The 19,306-nt window shown below is 41.2% G+C and overlaps 1 protein-coding gene across 1 annotated transcript; it reads right to left on the reverse strand.

Annotated features, from left to right (window-relative positions):
* Positions 1-652: 652 nt before the first annotated feature.
* LOC134214502 (cuticle protein CP14.6-like) lies at positions 653-11,505 on the reverse strand. Its single transcript, XM_062693861.1, has 2 exons — positions 11,366-11,505; positions 653-1,288 (listed from the first exon to the last, which is right to left on the reverse strand). The coding sequence occupies exons 1-2, from the start codon at positions 11,378-11,380 to the stop codon at positions 851-853; spliced, it is 453 nt and encodes a 150-aa protein (XP_062549845.1). The 5' UTR covers positions 11,381-11,505; the 3' UTR covers positions 653-850.
* Positions 11,506-19,306: the final 7,801 nt, after the last annotated feature.

Genomic DNA, 19,306 nt, shown 5'->3' on the forward strand with positions numbered 1-19,306 from the left:
CAGGGCGACTGGAAACGATTGGTCCAGGTTCGAGCCCAGTGGAGAAGGGTACTCCATTCGGCTTCCATTCGGTTCATCGAAGAGCTGTAGCCCATCAAGTAAGTATCTTGCCCCGTCCTCCCCTACATGCGAATCGATTAACGAAACAATTTTATCAGAAGCCCCGCCAGAGACTAAGTCCTTGTAAACAGGTTGTGTGAACCGTCAAACAACGTTTTCAATGTTATCATGCAAAATTCTATTAGAGCACACATGTCAAAAGGACTTGATCAAACAAAAGCGACAGAGAGAGAAAGAGAAAGCGAAAAAGGGGGAAAGTTAAAGTGAAAGAGAGAAAAAGAAAATTAAAGAGAGAGAAAGCGAAAGAGAGAGAAAATGAAAGAGAGATAAAGAAATAGTGAAAGAGAGAGAGAGAAAGAGGAAGGGAAAGAGAGAGAAGGAGAAAGAATAAGTGAAAGAGAGAGAAAGAAAAAGTGAAAGGGAGATAAAGAAAAAGTAATTTAAATGGGAGGTGTCCACAATTCTCACTTCATTCGAAAGGCCTCACCTCATACGAGACGCAGAATAAGCCCATGGGCAAGTGGCAATATTGTATTCGTATGTTGGTATTCAAGTCACTTGTGTTCACAACTTCTTCCATTAAAACAAAGTGTAGGTTTAAATAACAACATATATATATTTACAGTCTTATAAGCTAAACACGCATTGCACTAATCGTCCTGTCTCTTTTAATGTTTGAAATATGTACAAAATTCCACACCGCGGAACAACGTTTCATCCCACAGCCATTTGGTATGATCTGCAGCAGTCTAATTCGGCCAATTCTTACTTAGCCATCACCATGAAGTTCCTAGACCTGTGTAGCCTTCAATCGGGCAATCATGGCGTCCAGGCTGGCAAGGTCGAATTCTGGATTGTTGGCCGCTCGCAGATCCTCCAGCATTTTGATTACATGTTCCGGTGCTGGTGGCTCCACTGGCAAGTGTGCGCCTACTGGTTTGAAACCGGTCTCGTCGGCCACGTACGTCACTTGGTATTCGACACCGTCCGGGCCGACGTAGGAATATTCTCCATTGGCGTTGATTCCGTTGTCACTTCGCTGGCTGGCACGAATACCGTTGCTGGTTTCGAAACTATATGCATAGCTTCCATCACCGTTGATGATCTGTTCCTGAGCCAGAATGGTGGCACTGGCTTCGTCATCAGCGGCGTCTGCATTCCGGGCTGTCCTCAATTGGTCCTCCACTGGTGCAGCCAAGGCCACGGACAATACCAACGACACGATGAACTAAACATGGAGATTTTGAAATTGGTGAAATAATAGTAGTGGTGCGGAGTACTTATTAGGTGACATTTTTTTGCGATGTCGTCGAAGTGGTGTGGAAGCTTTTTAAGCTAAGTTATTGACTATTTGGCGTTGCAAGACAAAAAAAGCTGAGAGCTATTTCTTTAAACCCGATTTGCAGTGCGGAGTTGGAATTTGTTTATGCAGTGGACGCTTCACATATTAATATAAATTTTGGCTGTTACGTCCTTTTCAAATCTTTGTATAGATTTGTTAATGTCCCAATGTTGTCTAGTAATCTAGGAATTGGTATATCTATATCGACATCCACTGAATCCTCAACGAAAAGTGACCAAGGTACACCGTTTACATTCCAAGCAAAGTACAACGTGCATGTCTTGCATGCATGTCTTGCTTGCATGCATCGCTTTTTGATTTAAATATTTAAATACAGATGAGCAAAAAGTTGGGAAACGTTTTTGGTTTGAATTGTGTTTTGTATAATTTTGGTAAAATTCAGTGGATGAGTGACAATTAAGAAAGCAAAGTTCTCTTTCTCAAAATCAAATAAATCTTTGGTTAAATGAAGCGACTAGGGTCAAAAACGGTCTAAAAATTTGCTACCGTCTGGGTTGGTTTGTTGAAGCTCTTTGTAACTTGTAGATAGCATTGGCTACTACGAATGTGGCGTCAAACCATTCCCCATCATTTTCAATCAAAGTTGTGAATGTTGGTTGAATTGGCTCTAAGTATTGTGCCTTGCCCTTTTCTCCGCTGTACAAAAAGCACGTGCTATCAAAGCATTCATCGCCACAATGCACCACGTGGCGACCAAATTTTCAAAAATATCAAATTTTTCTGGCGGTATATTTTTCTTAGGCGACTATCTGGCGCTCATTTTTTGTTGCGACTAAAATAAAGCGGATGAGTAGATTTTTTTATGGGCGGTACAGTATTCAACGTCCAAAAGATGATCATCCTGTTCACTTCACAACGTGGCAAAAGTTTGTCCTGCATGAACAAAGTTTTGTCTCTAACAAGGAATCAACAGATCCGAGATTCGAAGAATTTATGCTCCAAAACTACGTTACAGTTTTTTCACAGACAAACAGACGTACCATCGACAATGACATCAACGATCAGTTTGAATTTAATTGATTACGCGTTTCACAACTAGAGGCGCTAACGTTGTAATCCTTAGAGCCCTACTCGTCACTATTCATCACGAAATCGCAAACACCCCCTCCCCTACGTCATTTATAGACGCTCCCTAAGGAATAAATAGCGAAGGAATGATCCAGCTTTTCCATGTGGATTCCTTCAAGAACTACATCCATAGTCAACTAATTGATCAAGGACCGTAGGACTCTTTTACCACAGACAAACAGACGTAACAGTTTGAACATTTTTCTGATAAATCCACTGCTCAAGTCCTCTACCACCATCTTGCAAGCATGTTACACGAAACAATGTTTCGTATGACATTGTCACCAGAAGGCGCTAGAAATATAAAACTCGAAGGATTACGACGCTAGCGCCTCTGGTTGTGAAACGCGCAAACAATCAAATTCAAATGGGTCGTTAAAATCATGGTCGATGATATTTTCTCTAGTGTTACGTCTGTTTGTCTGTGCTTTTACTATAATAACTTATACTAGGAAGTAATGGTATGATTTTAAGCAGGATGAATATGCTCGTTTGTTAAACTTTTTAGTAGGGCTTTGTAATTGACTGGAAGGCACTGCACTAGGCACGGTGCCCCCGGCGAATGTGAGTAGTTAGTTGAGGAAAAGAATGCAGCATGGGTAAGATTGCCGCAACACCGCACGTGGGCGAACGAGGCACGATACAAACGAGCGTGGAACAGACAAAACTCGATTTTCGGAGAAAAAAAACGCCAGCAGGAAGATTGAGACCGTGGAGAGGTGGATTAACTGTACCGCACTAATAACGCACGAAAGTTCTATGAGAAATTAAACCGTTCACGTAAGAGCACCTGAATGGCGATGTGGCAGTCAACGGTGGCGGTATGGTAATGAACCTGGGAGCACGCGCGCAGGACATATGACTGCAGGCTCCGAATCTCAAGGAAATCCAGGAGGACATCGACCAGCTGAAAAACAAAAAAGCCCGTGGAGTTGACCAACTACCACGGTAGTGAGGCACTGGCTAGGGCGATGAACTGGGTAACTACCAAGGTTTGGGAGGATGAGGTTCTAGCGCAGGAGTGGATGGATGGATGGCAAGAGAGTTCGTGGGCCAGTACCAGGCGGGATTTATGGGTGAACGCTCTACCATAGACCAGGTGTTCGCCGTACGTCAGATATTTCAGAAATACCGCGAATACAACGTGCCTACACATCATCTATTCATCGACTTCAAAGCCGCATATGATACAATCGATCGGGACCAGCTGAGGCAGCTAATGCACGAGAACGGATTTCCGGATAAACTGATACGGTTGATCAAGGCGACGATGGATCGGGTGATGTGCGTAGTTCGAGTTTCAGGGACATTTTCGAGTCCCTTCGAAACGCGCAGTGGGTTACGGCAAGGTGGTGGTCTTTCGTGTCTGCTATTTAACATCGCTTTGGAGGGAGTAATGCGAAAAGCAGGTACGAGTGGTACGATTTTCACGAAGTCCGTCCAGTTATTTGGTTTCGCCGACATTGATATTATGGCACGTAACTTTGAGAGGATGGAGGAAGCCTACATCAGACTGAAAAGCGAAGATAAAAGGATTGGACTAGCCATCAAGACGTCGAAGACAAAGTACATGATAGGAAGAGGTTCAAGAGAGGACAACATAAGCCACCCACCACGAGTTTGTATTGGTGGTGACGAAATCGAGGTGGTTGAAGAATTCGTGTACATACTTGGGCTCACTGGTGACCTCCGATATCGATACCAGCAGAGAAATTCGGAGACGCATCATGGGAGGATGCTCGTGGAGGACCAACGCGCACTGGGAGTTTTCGTTATGTATTATTTGTTATTAGGTATAGCCTCCCGAATCAGTTCCTTCTAGCTTGCGAAAAAAAAACTTGATGTAGTGCTGAAATTTGATTCGAATGCGATTCTCCTTATACCATCAAACCTTTTTATCTTACTTCTTTTAAGTAAGATTCAAATTGTTCCCTAAATGTAAGATTTGGGTATTTTATATTCTTTAGTGACGCCCCCACGCAATCCAGTATTTTGCGCTCGGTAATGGCGGCCGAGTGAGTTCCGATGAGTGCCTTTTTGACATTCAAGAGGTAGAAAATATTTACGTATTTTAATCAATTCCAAGAAGAAGAAGAGATGGAAAAAGGAACAGTTTCCCTATATTTTTTATACATTTTCAAAAAAATCAATGTAAAATACATTTTTTCAGGACGGCTGATTTTTTTTTAGAAAAACCAAGCACTATTTATTTTGTTTGAAGAATCTTTTTTTGTGTGCTTATTATGTTTTTTTTTACGTAACAGGTCTTTTGGTTGAGAATTGAGAAACATGGAAATGTTGGCAACTTTTCAATGCTCAACGAATATTGATGTCAAAATCGGTGACCAAATTTCGCAAGAGATAATGAAGATCAAAAATTACTTTTCACTGTCTGTTCACACAGATATGTATTTCTGACGAAAAAAATATGTTACAAGAGATGTGTGAAATTTATATTTGAGCTCGTTATTGCATTGGAGGTGAATTATCTTTTTTTTTGTCTTTATTATCGAGACTTTCAGCCCGAGGCTGGCTCGTCTCGTAGGTGAATTATCTCATTTTGAAACATTTCAGGTAAACCCAACGGTGTTGAGGAACTGTGTTCTCCAAAATTAGCGAATCTGCATGAATATTTCTGTTGGCTTCGAGCTTACCAGCATATTTAACAGATTTGCATGAACTGTTTTCTACAAGATTAGAAACATGTATCAGTTTTCGGCAATCAATTGTACCAAATTATAAATTTTGTTTCAATAGTAAGCATGTTGGATAATAAAAGTTCGACATGCTGATCCCTGCCTGGTGACATCTACTATAAAGGCCAAGCCACTCACTCATCCAGGACTTTGCAGCTCGTGCATTGATTTTCCTTTATTAAAAAATAGTGTGATTTCCTTTCGAAGAGAATAAAATCTCTCAAGCAAGGTTCCACAATGCTAACCAACGAACATCACAATAACATAGCTTCACAATCTCCGTATTATGTTTCCATTTCAATCAACATAATTTCTAGACCAGTGATCTCCAATCTGCGGCCCTCGAAGCCTTTTCCTGCGGCCCACGAAGGATTTCAGAATATACACTACATGGAGCCCATTGAAAAACATTACATCCAAGAAAAGCTTTCATAGTGTCCATCTTTTCGTTGTACTCAGGGCATATGTCAAGTTCACATCATTATGATGTTTAAGAAACATATAAACCAATAATCGTTTTATCATCATGATTAAACAAATTTCTCACTTTATGGCAACATACTTTGATGGTATTTTTGGCGCTTTTTTTGAGCTAAATGTTGAACATCAGGTAAAAAATAATGTTATCACTGAATTCTTTCATTCTACAAAATAAGTTAGGTTGTGGCAAAATTCGATTGAAAATTGCTTGATTTTTAATTCCAGGAAATGCGTAAGTTAACGTACTTCACGCTTTGAAAAATATTCCATGAAATCAAGATTTTGTCATGCTGCGATGAGTTGGGATGATGAAGAAAAGGTTTCCGGAAAATTCAGTTACTTGGAAGTAATGGAAACACAGTAAACAGTCCAGATTTCAGATTTACTCAGATTTTCTATTCAACACTGCTGGTAAGTGGTGTTGGGATATTTGTTCTTATTTCCTGGATTTGTTAGTTTGAGATATTCAAACGGATTTACATGTGCAGAGTTGGACGTTTTTGAGTGTTTTTCCTGATAGGTATTGCCCTTGAAAAAGACCAACTAAACGAGCCGACACGTCGAACAATGCAGATATAATTCCGTTTGAATATCTCAAATCGAAAAGAAAATAAGAATTACTGTTAAGATCACCTGGCTTCAAGAACACGTTTCAAATATAATGTCGTTATTTGCAAAAAGTTATATTGAACCATAATGCTCAAGGATAACACCACCCTAGTAACATGTTGGTCTCAAACTGGTTTTAAACAATTTTTTTTCATGCCAAGTCCGCTATTCCAAAAGTGTGAAAAAATATGAACTAAAAGCCAGCTACGGTAATAGAATTTGTAGAATGTAATGCCACAGACAAACAGACATAACACTTGTCAAATGTCCATCGTTCACTGATCTACTGGTCAATTCAAATAATCATTAGTTGGCCAATCGATCACTCGTGGCGCGCGCATCGGATTTGTTCTAGTTTGACGTTTGCTCACTATCGCCATCTGGTTCGTGATTTGCCCAACTAACTGAAATCAACAGACGTCGTTAGAGTTTGAACGACGATGAATTTTATTAGTGAATGTTCAATGTGTTATGTCTGTTTGTCTGTGGTAATGCCATGCCACTACAAATACGTTTTTCAAACATATTCATAAAGGAAAAAATATTGAATGAGAAATAGATACAGTATTGACCCGATTTTGTCACTTCCCGATTCTGTCTATCCTCGATTTTATCAAGTTTTCGACCCGATTTTGTCAAAATAAAATTTTGGTCAATCTTTTTATTTGTGTAAATAATACCGCAAACAAAAATGATTTCCATGAAATAACTTTCCCTCATTCAGGTCTTAACAGCTTTTCTCAGGTCTATTCCGGTAGTCGATCCCTTTATTAGGATCGAAGCTGGTAATTCCTTTGTGATTTGAAGATGATCATCACTTCCACTTATTAAGACTCCTACATGTGCCTTGTTTTTTACATTTAGTATTTTCATCAATTGCGAGTAGGTAGAATCACAAGCACGTGGCTTTTTCACGTAACGTATTTTTCAAATCTTCAACGAGAACTTTAACTCTACACAAGTGCTTTACGACAAACTTATATTATTGAAGGAAGCTTTTCCATAAGGCACAAGACATCACCAACAGCCGATATGCATTTCCTAACAAGTTCTCCATCCTAGAAAGGTTTATTCGTTTTGCCAAAATCGTATTAACAGATAAACTGGCCTTACCGATTATCTGCTTTTTTAGATTATTTTTTTAATCAGTAGTAACCTACAGAACTTATCAATAAACTAGCTGATCCGTCGAACTTCGTCTCGCCCAACATTAATAAGTTGGCACAAACATTTATTTTGTATTCATAAATTAAGCAAACGTTGCTCTGCGTTTCGATTTCATTTGGCAGAGCATGCCGAATTGGGTTCCATTTGCTTGATTAGTTCTCGAGTTATACAGAAATGTGTGTTTCAACGGGGAGGGGTCTCGAACCATCTTAAAAATCTTCCCCGGCTTCAAAAAACCCTGCATACAAATTTCACACCGATTGGTTCAGTAGTTTCAGAGTCTATTATAGTTTTTTCTTATACGCGGCCCGCGGCCACAAAAAATATGCAGAGGGCCGCACGTTGGGCAGCCCTGTTCTATACCTAAATTACCTTCTCAACCAAACCACATTTCGTGACCAGAACCTCAGCGTCCAACGCCCAACGGCGAAACTACAGTGACTGTTATTATAGTGTCGTCAAGTGTCTTCAAGTGTCAAAATTGGATCAGAATCGTCTGTCAGTTCCATACAAATGCGTGTTCCAAACGAGCAGGAGACCTGTTAAGGTCACTCCTGACGGAATCCAATTTTCAAAGTACTCGCGTTTTCAAGGGCACACCATTCGATACGGAAGCAACGCAAAACTGTCATTTTTATTTTTTCATGCATGCTGCGACGCAGCAAAGCTGGAATAATGACCTATTCCTAAATAAATACCTGTCCATATTGCGAGACCGAGAATACCCGAGCGTTTCCAGGACTATTGGAAACATCCGTGATAACTGCGGTTTGTATTAATACAAATTGTAGAAGTCGGGCATGCTGCGTAAAAACACATTTAACTCTTGGAAAGGACAGTGATTCAATATTGATGAAGTGTCCTCCTCCTTTATTTCACGTGAACTTCTGAATCGTTAACATTATATACTAGCTGTATGTACCCGGCCTTGCTCGGAGTTGCCAGTTTAATTCGCAGTTTTTTTCACCATCGGAATTGGAATAGGTCAAAAGGATAATTGTGTTTTCTTATTGATATTTCATCATTTGATTAAAAGAAGGTAGATTACATTTGAAAACATTGACTGATTTTGAAAATGGGATCAAACCCAAAATCGCTTTATTCCGGGCAAACGTCTATTTCTAAAGAAGGAAAACATACACCGATGCCTTATTCCGGAAAAACGTCTATTTTTAAAGAAATGATCACATTTACCGTCCAGAAGGAAACACTTTAATCATTGCTTTTCTCTGGGCAAACCATGATTTCGATGAAGTGTTGAGTTGATCGATCCCTGTCATCTTCGCCTTCTTAAGAAAAAGAATGTTTGTTCCAAATTTGGTTGAAATCGGGCAAGGGGTACAGAAGTTATGCTGGAACATTGGATCATTGCATACCTTGCTTTTATTTATTAATCTTGAATCATTATCATATAATTATCATACCTTTTAAAATTTGGAATAAAGGTTACTCGATTATGGATCACTATGCAATTTGATCATTCATAATCATCAATCATTAATCATATCGATCGTTAATCATTAACCATACACATAGTGTGTCAACATTTAATCACGATCGGTAATCGTTAATCATAATCCAACGGTTTTTTCATTATTCATAATCGTTAATTATTGTCAAAAATGAATTTAATCATTAATCATTATCAGTCATCATTTTCAAAAAATTATAATTCATTAATCATAATCTTTAATCATAGAGTTGAATGATTTAATCATTTAATCTGCTTAGAATTGGTCCTGGGGGTCAGGAGTTACACTGAATTGCCCGTTTTCTAAAGACAACCGCTTTCCCTTTACCCTTCCTCTTTTCTCAACGGCCATTTCACCCCCTTTGTTATCTTCTCCTAGGGATAGAAAATGTGTGTACCAAATTTGGTTGAAATCGGTACAGGGGTTCAGAAGTTACACTAAATTGCCCGTTTTCTGAACAATACCCTCCCTTCAGACCCCTACCCCCTTATCCAAATTTCCTCCCGTACGATCGGCTCCTCATAGTGAATATGTGTACAAAATTTGATTGAAATCGGTCCTGGGGTTGGGAGTTACACTGAGTTGCTCGTTTTCCAAAGACAACACCTCCCCTATACCCTCCCTTTTTTCCAATGACCATCCCATCCCCTTTGTTATCTTTTTCCTTATGATGTAGAATGTGTGTACCAAATTTGGTTGAAATCGGTACAGGGGTTCATGATTTACTTTGAATTGCCCGTTTTCTAAACAAAACCCCTCCCTCCAGACCCTCCCCTTTCCCAAATCCCTCCCATATGATTACCTCCTCGTAGTGAATATGTGTACAAAATTTGGTTGAAATCGGTCCTGGGAGTTGAAAGTTACACAGAATTGTTCGTTTTCTGAACAAAACCCTCCCACCACCCTCCCTTTTCTACATGACCATCCCACCCCTTTGTTAACTTCCTCTGAGGATAGAGAATGTCTGTACCAAATTTGGTTGAAATCGGCCAAGTGGTTCAGAAGTAGTTAGCGAACATACATACATAGATTGGTTTTTATATATATAGATAAACCATTGTCAAAACGAACTAGGCAGATTAATGGAGGAGTGTTATGTCAGACACATTAAAGGTGTCTTAAACAGCGTACACACGGATTCGCTGGGAATACCTCGATCTTAGATTTTAGACAGCTTGTTGAATAAATTTTGGGTCACTGCTCCTTGAATTCATTACATGTATCCGTACCCATATCAATATCTATCAAAAACCAAAAAAAAATGAGTGCAAATTGCTTTGTTTCTTTTGAGTGTTTCCGCAGCAGATTTTGTTCCAATAAAATTTAAATTTGTCAAAAAAACTTCGCATATTTCTCGCTACTGTCTTCAAGCACATCAGTCATAACATGTTGGTACAGTACAAAAAACGGCAAATTTGAATTTATTATTCAATATTTTTGGGAAATGCGTCACCTGTAAAATTCAATCAATGTGACATGTACCATCTTCGCTGGTACCGGTTCAATTGTATTTTTTATCGGGTTGAACACAATATTTATTTATTTATTTAAAGTGCACAACTTATAACGACACAAAGCGGAAACAGCCAAGTGTTGAACGGCTAATTTTGTCGCCTTTTGTTGAACTCCCATAAGAAATGCACGTGCGTTCAACAAAAGGCGAAGAAATTAGCCGTTCAATATTTGGCGAATTACCCAAATTCGCAATCTTTCTATTCATTTGTGAATTTAGCAGATGCCTTTTCAGTTTTAAGTTTAAGCCAGCAACATTCCATTCCTCACATTGATTCGTTCCATAAATATGCACATAATCACCAACATTTGCATTTTGGAGATGAATAGCACTTTGCAACTTCAGTAGATCTTGTACTATAGGACGACTAATCAGCTCAAATACTGATTTTTTTAATCAAAATAAAATCTCGTGCTTTTTTAAGATTACATAACTTTGTTCACAGAACTTTACAGAGTGATCAGAGATAATACATCGAGATTATTAAAACAGGAACCTCCACAAAATTATAATTAATTCAGTACTGTGCAGTGTCGGCAAATGGCTTCTATGTACTGTCTTCACAAATCGTCCACATGTTATCACAACTGCCATGGAATCTCAGGTCTCATGTAACTAATACTCAACCCACTCTTCATATATCCAACACGATCAACGTTTCATATTTTGCATATCGTGTCAAAGTCACTTTTTCATCACTTTGATTTTTATGAATATTCAATGAACTGCAGCATCATCATTAGATAATTTTAAGCGAGCCATCAAAAATGTCACCAGAAGCAGTTCGTCACATTTGCACTTTTGGGTCAACGGCGACAACCAACGAATTGTGCCGAATCGATAAGTTCACTCTCATTAACATATGTAAATCGTAATGGTTTATTTTTTCGCATAAAACACGCCACAAATTTGTTTCTTGTATCGACTGTCAACTCACCAGTTTCTTGTACATTTTCTGGCTTATAGAAAAGTTACGGACTATAGATGATAAACGAAAGGGAAACTTTAAGCGACTGATATCTTTTGGGATGCTGACCGGTTGCTTTTATACAAATTTGGTGAAGATGACCACCTGGGGAAGCGCGCTTATTGTTTTGGTTGCAAATATCGTCACCCACCATGCTGCGGTAACATGAAAAAATGAGTGTTGATTTTTCAAATATTTCATAGAAACGATGTACCATTAATAAGGCCTGACTATTCAGGTATTGACGTTATCATTTAGAAGAGTATATTTTTATTAATCGTCGATATAGATACACATTTGTTTTTTTATTGGCGTTAGGAAGGGAAATTATGAAAATAGTTTGAGATCTGCAAAAGTCAAAAATCAATATCGAAAACCCTGCAGAAGAATGTAGTCCTACAAGGAATGAAAGAACGCGGAATTGGAGACCACAGATAGACAATGGCTCAAACATAACACTGATAGGTGGAGAGGTGGTGGGCTATGAAATGGAGAGCTGACATCTAGGAAGGGGCTTCCAACATAGGTCCTCACTAGTTCTAATCTCACGCCTCCACGAGACTGCCGATGACAATGGACCGCCCCGCCCGTTAAGGGTATTGCACATGATGATAGTAACACTGTTCTGTTGTCCTGTTGACATCAGCTAGAGTGAGGGTGTGCGGGCCTGTCTAGAATGTTATGGACAGAGCATAAAATAATCACCTTCACGAAGCAACTTCGGGCCGAATATTGACAAACGTCGCATGACTATTCAAAACATAGAATGACTTACTCAGTTTTCTTCTTCACATATTCATTCATTTGATTGGTACTGAGAATGGTCACTGCGTTTAAAAAAAACATAATTGGCCTTTATTATGTTGACTATTGGCACTAAAATTGTCCCTCAGTTCAACATCGGAGTCAGATCTATGTGAGTAATTGTTGAAATCATCATTTAAGTGTTTAGTTTTACAGTAATTTATCAGTTTACGAAATCTAAATAAATATTCACTGACTGATATACCGGGGCTTGACCGCATATACCGTTTGAACTCAAATCCCGAACAGACTCATATTCCGAACACTCGTTACATGAAGATTTATCTGAAATAATTCGTCATATTGACGATATCATTTAGAAGAGTATATTTTCATTCATCTTCGATATAGATACACATATAGATGTTTTTTTATTGGCGTTAGGAAGGGAAATTATGAGAATAGTTTGAGATCTGAAAAAGTCAAAAATAAATATCGAAAACCCTGCCGAAGAATGTAGTCCTACAAAGAAATGAAAGAACGCGGAATTGGAGACTTTGTTTTGGGGATGAGATAAATATATGTTCAGTGAGATGGAAAACGGAGAAGTTCCCCTATATAGAAAAATGTTTATTCAAGTGCCATAAGGAATGAAGTAAAAAATGTGACTAAATGTTCGGAATATGAGTTAAAACGGTATTTGAAATCAGATCTGACACGACAAAATTAGGAGATTTGCTCTACCCCCTATAAAACCAATCTTTACGAAGAACATAGAAGCTAATACGACTCGCTAAGTTGGAGCACTGACATGAGACTCCTATGCGAGTAGGGACCGAAAACTCCTACACGACAAAAAAAACTGGTTAATCCACCTAGCGGTGTTGATGCCTTTCTTCTATTAAAAATACTAAAAAATATTAGTTAGTCTTTTTTAGAGTGTTTGAGCATAAGAAATACTAGTTTGGCCATAACTTCTGATCTCATATTCCGATTTGGCCAATTTTCAATAGCAAACAATAGGACAGGATTCCCCGTTCACGAATGGAGTTTGTTGTGTTCAAAACTATTTCTGAGGAGATAAATTACGTAATACAAATATTATTCCTACAGAAGATCCGGGTTCTTCAAATCGTTCTGGAGTACAGATCTACCAGGTCAACTAAGCTCTGAACCACAACGACGTCAACCAATCAACCCCACACATGTCCATAGAGCCTTTGTGTATAACTTTTAATTCAATAATTACTAAACCAGGTATTCCAAGTTCTCCAAACGGTTCCGAAGTTCAGATAAACAAGTCTACAAGGTCAACTACGCTCTGTACCACACCGCCATCAACCCATTTAGCCCACACATGTCCATAGAGACTTTGGCTATAACTTGCAATTAATTTATTCCTAAACCAGGTCTTCTAAGTTCTCCACACTGTTCCGGAGTTCAGATCAATTGGTATACCAGGTCAACTAGGCTCTGTACCACGCAACGTCAACCCATCAAGCCCATACATGTCCTTAGCGCTTTTGTGTATAACTTGCAATTCAATCATACCTCCATCAGGTGTTCTAAGTTCCCCACACACTAACTTTTTCTTTCTCGAGCTCGGCAAAATCGGGCACCGCTGTAGCTCAGTAAATTTCAGAACTGAACTTCGGCATAAAATTTGGTTTATTACTGATTTTCGGCAAAGTCAGTGGATGGAATAAAGGAAACTTCAGTTGTGTTTTGTTTGTGGTGGTCCTTTTAAAGGCTTCAGTCCACATATTCGCTCCAGGAACTGTAAGAATCATTTAATGCAGCAACTGTCCAAGTTCATTCAATTAATTTGCCAATTTTGATGTGTAGGGAAATGTCTCCGGTTGTGGATAGATAGGACATGATCACTAAACTTTAATTAATTCAACCCTTGAATCCACACAAAAAAATGATGATGATCGAAGCAACAGAAAAAAAAGTTATCCTTGAAAATTAGGTGTACCTTTTAATGTGTGATTGAAGATTGAATGTAGTGTTGCTCCTCTCCGGAGGTGCAAATCTTACTGAGCGTCTGTTCTCCATGTCAGGAGCGGCTCACAACAGCGTCTGTTCTCCATGTTAAGGGCGGCTGATAATCGTCTGAGTGCCAGCGAGGGACTATATGTGGAACTGTGCACCATGGTACACCGGAAATAATGAGGAATGGTCCTCCGGAAATTTAGGGGGTTTCGTGTCGGGCCCGGCAAGCCAGCCTTTGAAAAAACGCAACGATTGATCAACAAGAGAGTACGGACCGGAGTCATCGGCGAAGACCACTGCGACGAAAAGGGACTAGCGATTAGCGAAACTCGGTTCGTGGAACTGAAAATCTCTCCACTTCATCGGGAGCACACGCATACTCGCAGATGTACTCAAGGACCGTGGATTCGGCATCGTAGCACTGCAGGAGGTTTGCTGGAAGGGATCAATGCGAATGTTTAGAGGTAATCATACCATCTACCAAAGCTGCGGAAACACACACGAGGCCGTTTCTTCAACTTCAGCATAATCAACGTCCATAGCCCACACTCCGCACAAGGACGCATTCTACGCGCATCTGGAACTTGAGTACGACAGCTGCCCAAGCCACGACGTCGAAGTCATTATAGAAGATTTGAACGCTCAGGTTGGCCAAGAGGAGGAGTTTAGACCGACTATTGAAAAAGTTCAGCGCTCACCGGCTGACGAACGAAAACGGCCTACGACTAATTGATTTCGCCGTCTCCAAGAATATGACCATTCGCAGCACCAACTTCCAAAACAGCCTCCATCGTACATCGGTACACCTTGAGATCACCACTGCAGACAGAATCACAAATCGACTACGTTCTGATTGATGGACGGCACTTCTCCGACATTACCGACGTCAGGACATATCGTGGCGCTAACATCGATTCTGACCACTATCTGGTGATGGTTAAACTGCGCCCAAAACTATCCGTTATCAACAATGTTCGGTACCGACGACCGCCGCGGTACGACCTAGAGCGACTGAAGCAACCTGATGTCGCCACTGCATACGCGCAGCATCTCGAGGCAGCGTTGCCGAAAGAGGGTGAGCTCGATGGGGCCCCTCTTGAGGACTGCTGGAATACAGTTAATGAAGCCATTAACGACGCAGCGGAGAACAACGTCGGGTATGTGGGACGAAGTCGACAGAACGATTGGTTCGACGAAGAGTGAAGATAGATTCTGGAGGAAAAGCACGCAGCGCGGGCGGTCGCGCTGCAGCAAGGTACCCGGCAGAATGTGGAACGTCATAGACGGAAGCAGAGACAGCAGACCCGCCTTTTGCGGAGTGCGAGGAGATGCAACAGCTGTGCCGTTCTCAAGAAACACGCAAGTTCTACCAGAAGCTCAACGCATCTCGAAAAGGCTTCGTGCCGCGAGCCGAAATGTGCCGGGATAAGGATGGGAGCATCTTGACGGACGAACGTGTGGTGATCGAAAGGTGGAAGCAGCACTACAAGGAACATTTGAATGGCGCTGAGAGTACAGGCAGTGAAAGTCAAGGCAGCGGAGGAGATGACTACGTCAGTTCAGCAGACGATGGAAGCCAACCAGCCCCCACCTTGAGGGAAGTTAAGGATGCCATCCAACAGCTAAAGACCAATAAATCAGCTGGTAAGGATGGTATCGGAGCTGAGCTCATCAAGATGGGCCCGGAAAAGCTAGCCACTTGCCTGCACAAATTGATAGTCAGAATCTGGGAAACTGAACAGCTACCGGAGGAGTGGAAGGAAGGGGTTATATGCCCCATCTACAAGAAAGGCGACAAGCTGGAGTGTGAGAACTTTCGAGCGATCACCATCCTTAATGCCGCCTACAAAGTGATATCCCAGATCATCTTCCGTCGTCTGTCACCATTAGTGAATGAGTTCGTGGGAAGTTATCAAGCCGGCTTCGTTGACGGCCGCTCGACAACGGACCAGATCTTTACTGTACGGCAAATCCTTCAAAAATGCAGCAAATACCAGGTCCCAACGCATCATCGTTGATTTCAAGGCGGCATACGACAGTATAGACCGCGTAGAGCTATAGAAAATTATGGACGAGAACAGCTTCCCTGGGAAGCTTACCAGACTGATCAAAGCAACGGTGGATGGTGTGCAAAACTGTGTGAAGATTTCGGGCGAACACTCCAGTTCGTTCGAATCGCGCCGGGGACTAAGACAAGGTGATGGACTTTCGTGCCTGTTGTTCAACATTGCACTAGAAGGTGTCATGCGGAGACCCGGGTGTAACAGCCGGGGTACGGTTTTCAACAGATCCAGTCAATTTATTTGCGGATGACATGAACATTGTCAAGGGGCCCTCCTTAGTCGTGCGGTAAGATGCGCGGCTACAAAGCAAGACCATGCTGAGGGTGGCTGGGTTCGATTCCTGGTGCCGGTCTAGACAATTTTCGGATTGGAAATTGTCTCGACTTCCCTGGGCATAAAAGTATCATCGTGTTAGCCTCATGATATACGAATGCAGAAATGGTAACTTGGCTTAGAAACCTCGCAGTTAATAACTGTGGAAGTGCTTAATGAACACTAAGCTGCGAGGCGGCAATGTCCCAATGGGGGATGTAATGCCAACGAAGAAGAAGAAGAAGAAGATGGACATTGTCGGTCGAACATTTGCAAAGGTGGCAGAACTGTACACCCGCCTGAAACGTGAAGCAACAAAAGTTGGACTGGTGGTGAATGCGTCAAAGACAAAGTACATGCTTGTGGGCGGAACCGAGCGCGACAAGGCCCGCCTGGGAAGCAGTGTTACGATAGACGGGGATACCTTCGAGGTGGTCGAGGAATTCGTCTACCTCGGATCCTTGCTAACGACTGATAACAATGTCAGTCGTGAAATATGAAGGCGCATCATCTGTGGAAGTCGGGCCTACTACGGGCTCCAGAAGAAACTGCGGTCAAAAAAGATTCGCCACCGCACCAAATGTGTCATGTACAAGACGTTAATAAGACCGGTAGTCCTCTACGGACATGAAACATGGACAATGCTCGAGGAGGACTTGCAAACACTCGAAGTATTCGAGAGACGAGTGCTTAAAACCATCTTTGGCGGTGTGTGGCGGCGAAGAATGAACCATGAGCTCGCCCAGCTCTACGGCGAACCCAGTATCCAGAAGGTAGCTAAAGCCGGAAGGGTACGATGGGCAGGGCATGTTGCAAGAATGCCGGACAGCAACCCTGCAAAGATGGTGTTCGCTTCCGATCCGGCAGGGACGAGACGACGTGGAGCGCAGCGAGCGAGATGGGCAGCCCAGGTGCAAAACGACTTGGCGAGCGTGGGGCGTATTCGAGGATGGAGAAATGCGGCCTCGAACCGTGTATTGTGGCGTCAAATTGTTGATGCAGTGTTATCTGTTTAGATGTAGACTAAATAAATGAAATGAACGAACACAATACGCTTCGTTCTCCTCTCGTATCCGCATCGTATCACGAGCGGAACAAATAACGATCTCTGTTCAATCATTTTAACGGACAAAACTGATGAAGATAGAAACCATTCAATGAATAATGGTTCATATTGCGCGAATTGCTTAACACTAATGGTGGAGCTGTGTAAAGCCTCGAAAGAGAGCCACAGGTGTTTTTTTTATTACTCGGATCTACAGTTATTTTTAACTTCAACCCAGGCTTAGAAAATGTGTAGAGTAGGTTCGTCGCCGTTTCCATAAAACCAAGTCCAAATTCGTTGCAACGGTTACAACGCCTTCAAACACACTCGCTAAAATGAAGGGTGGAGCCCTAAGCATGCCATTTATCAAAATAAAGAAGATCCATACTGCATAAGAATGCTACGAATTACAGATGCATATGGAATTGATGCATCATTATATCCATTTGTCATCTTGATATCCCCGTCGAGTAAAAATTACCTGTAACGTTCACCACGCATAGCCACTGCATGCATAAAATTTATGTATTATGAATTTTAAATATGTGATGAGGAGTGTCGAATACGAAGACCCATTGGCGGTGTTTGATCGATCAGGAGTATGCTAATGCAGCGAGTAGGTGAATCATCACTGAACTTTTTAGCAAAATTCCGCTATAAGAGTGGTACATATTATCATATATGATCGACGACACGAGACGGAGTAACAACCGTTATCGACATCTGTTTGACCTTTGTGGGAATTTTTGATACCGATGACACGACGAGATTGATATTTTGTCGCAGTTCGTAAGCTCTACTGTTTTTTTCGTTATTGGGTAACTGTGCTTTGAACTGTCGAGGTGAAGGCGAAATTTGTTGTAGAGGTCAGCATATTAGATGCGCAAGAGATGTGACGTTGCATCTAGCTACCGACCTTTTTGTTAAATATTTGGCAGCATTTGCATTAATCTGTAAAATGTGTGGAACGCTAAACATGAGGATGTAGCAAAAGAAACTCTAAAGATTATGAGTATCCAGGCATGGATTTAAAATGTTTGCTTCCTATGATGCAGGCAATCGTACCGTAATATGGCATAGACTTTTACATAACACCCTGTAAAAAACATTCCGCTTTTACAAAAAGTACTCTGCTTACTAGGGCGGGAATCGAATCCACACTCTAAAGCACACAAATATGTCCAGATGACTGTCGTACGGCTGTGAAGCCCTTGCCTTTACCCAACTTCGTATACTTCGAATAAAATAGATCCCAGTTCACAGTCCTGGAGCCCGTAGCCCTCTGTTTGTCTTAATGACAAATATTTGTCAAGTTTCTATCAGACCATATCGAAGATTTGACAAATATTTGTCATTATAACAAACAGTGCACTGATAGCTTTAGCCTTTTACCCAGCAATAGCTATTCCTGTTTACCTCCCAGTGGTGCCCGTCGGGGCACGAGCAACCCTAGGGACGATTGTAGACCCGTTTGTAGCTACGGTCGTATGCTAACAAGGAAGTGGGATTCGCTCTTCTCCGGAGGTGCAAATTTAGTCGAGCGTCTGTTCCCATGTTATGGATTAACACGATGTAGGTAGCGCAACGTTGATGAGGTAACCTACGGAAGTTTTTTACAATTATCAAGAAAGGTAAATGGAAGGATTCAACATGGCAACAGACCCGCGCCAACGCATAAAGGACAAAATTTGGAAAGTCGGTTTTTGGAACGTGGGCGTGGCAGCAATAAAGGAAAGACCGTAGACCGTAACA

The sequence above is a fragment of the Armigeres subalbatus genome, chromosome 2 (assembly GCF_024139115.2).
Source record: "Armigeres subalbatus isolate Guangzhou_Male chromosome 2, GZ_Asu_2, whole genome shotgun sequence".
In the NCBI taxonomy this organism is placed as follows: Eukaryota; Metazoa; Arthropoda; class Insecta; order Diptera; family Culicidae; genus Armigeres; species Armigeres subalbatus.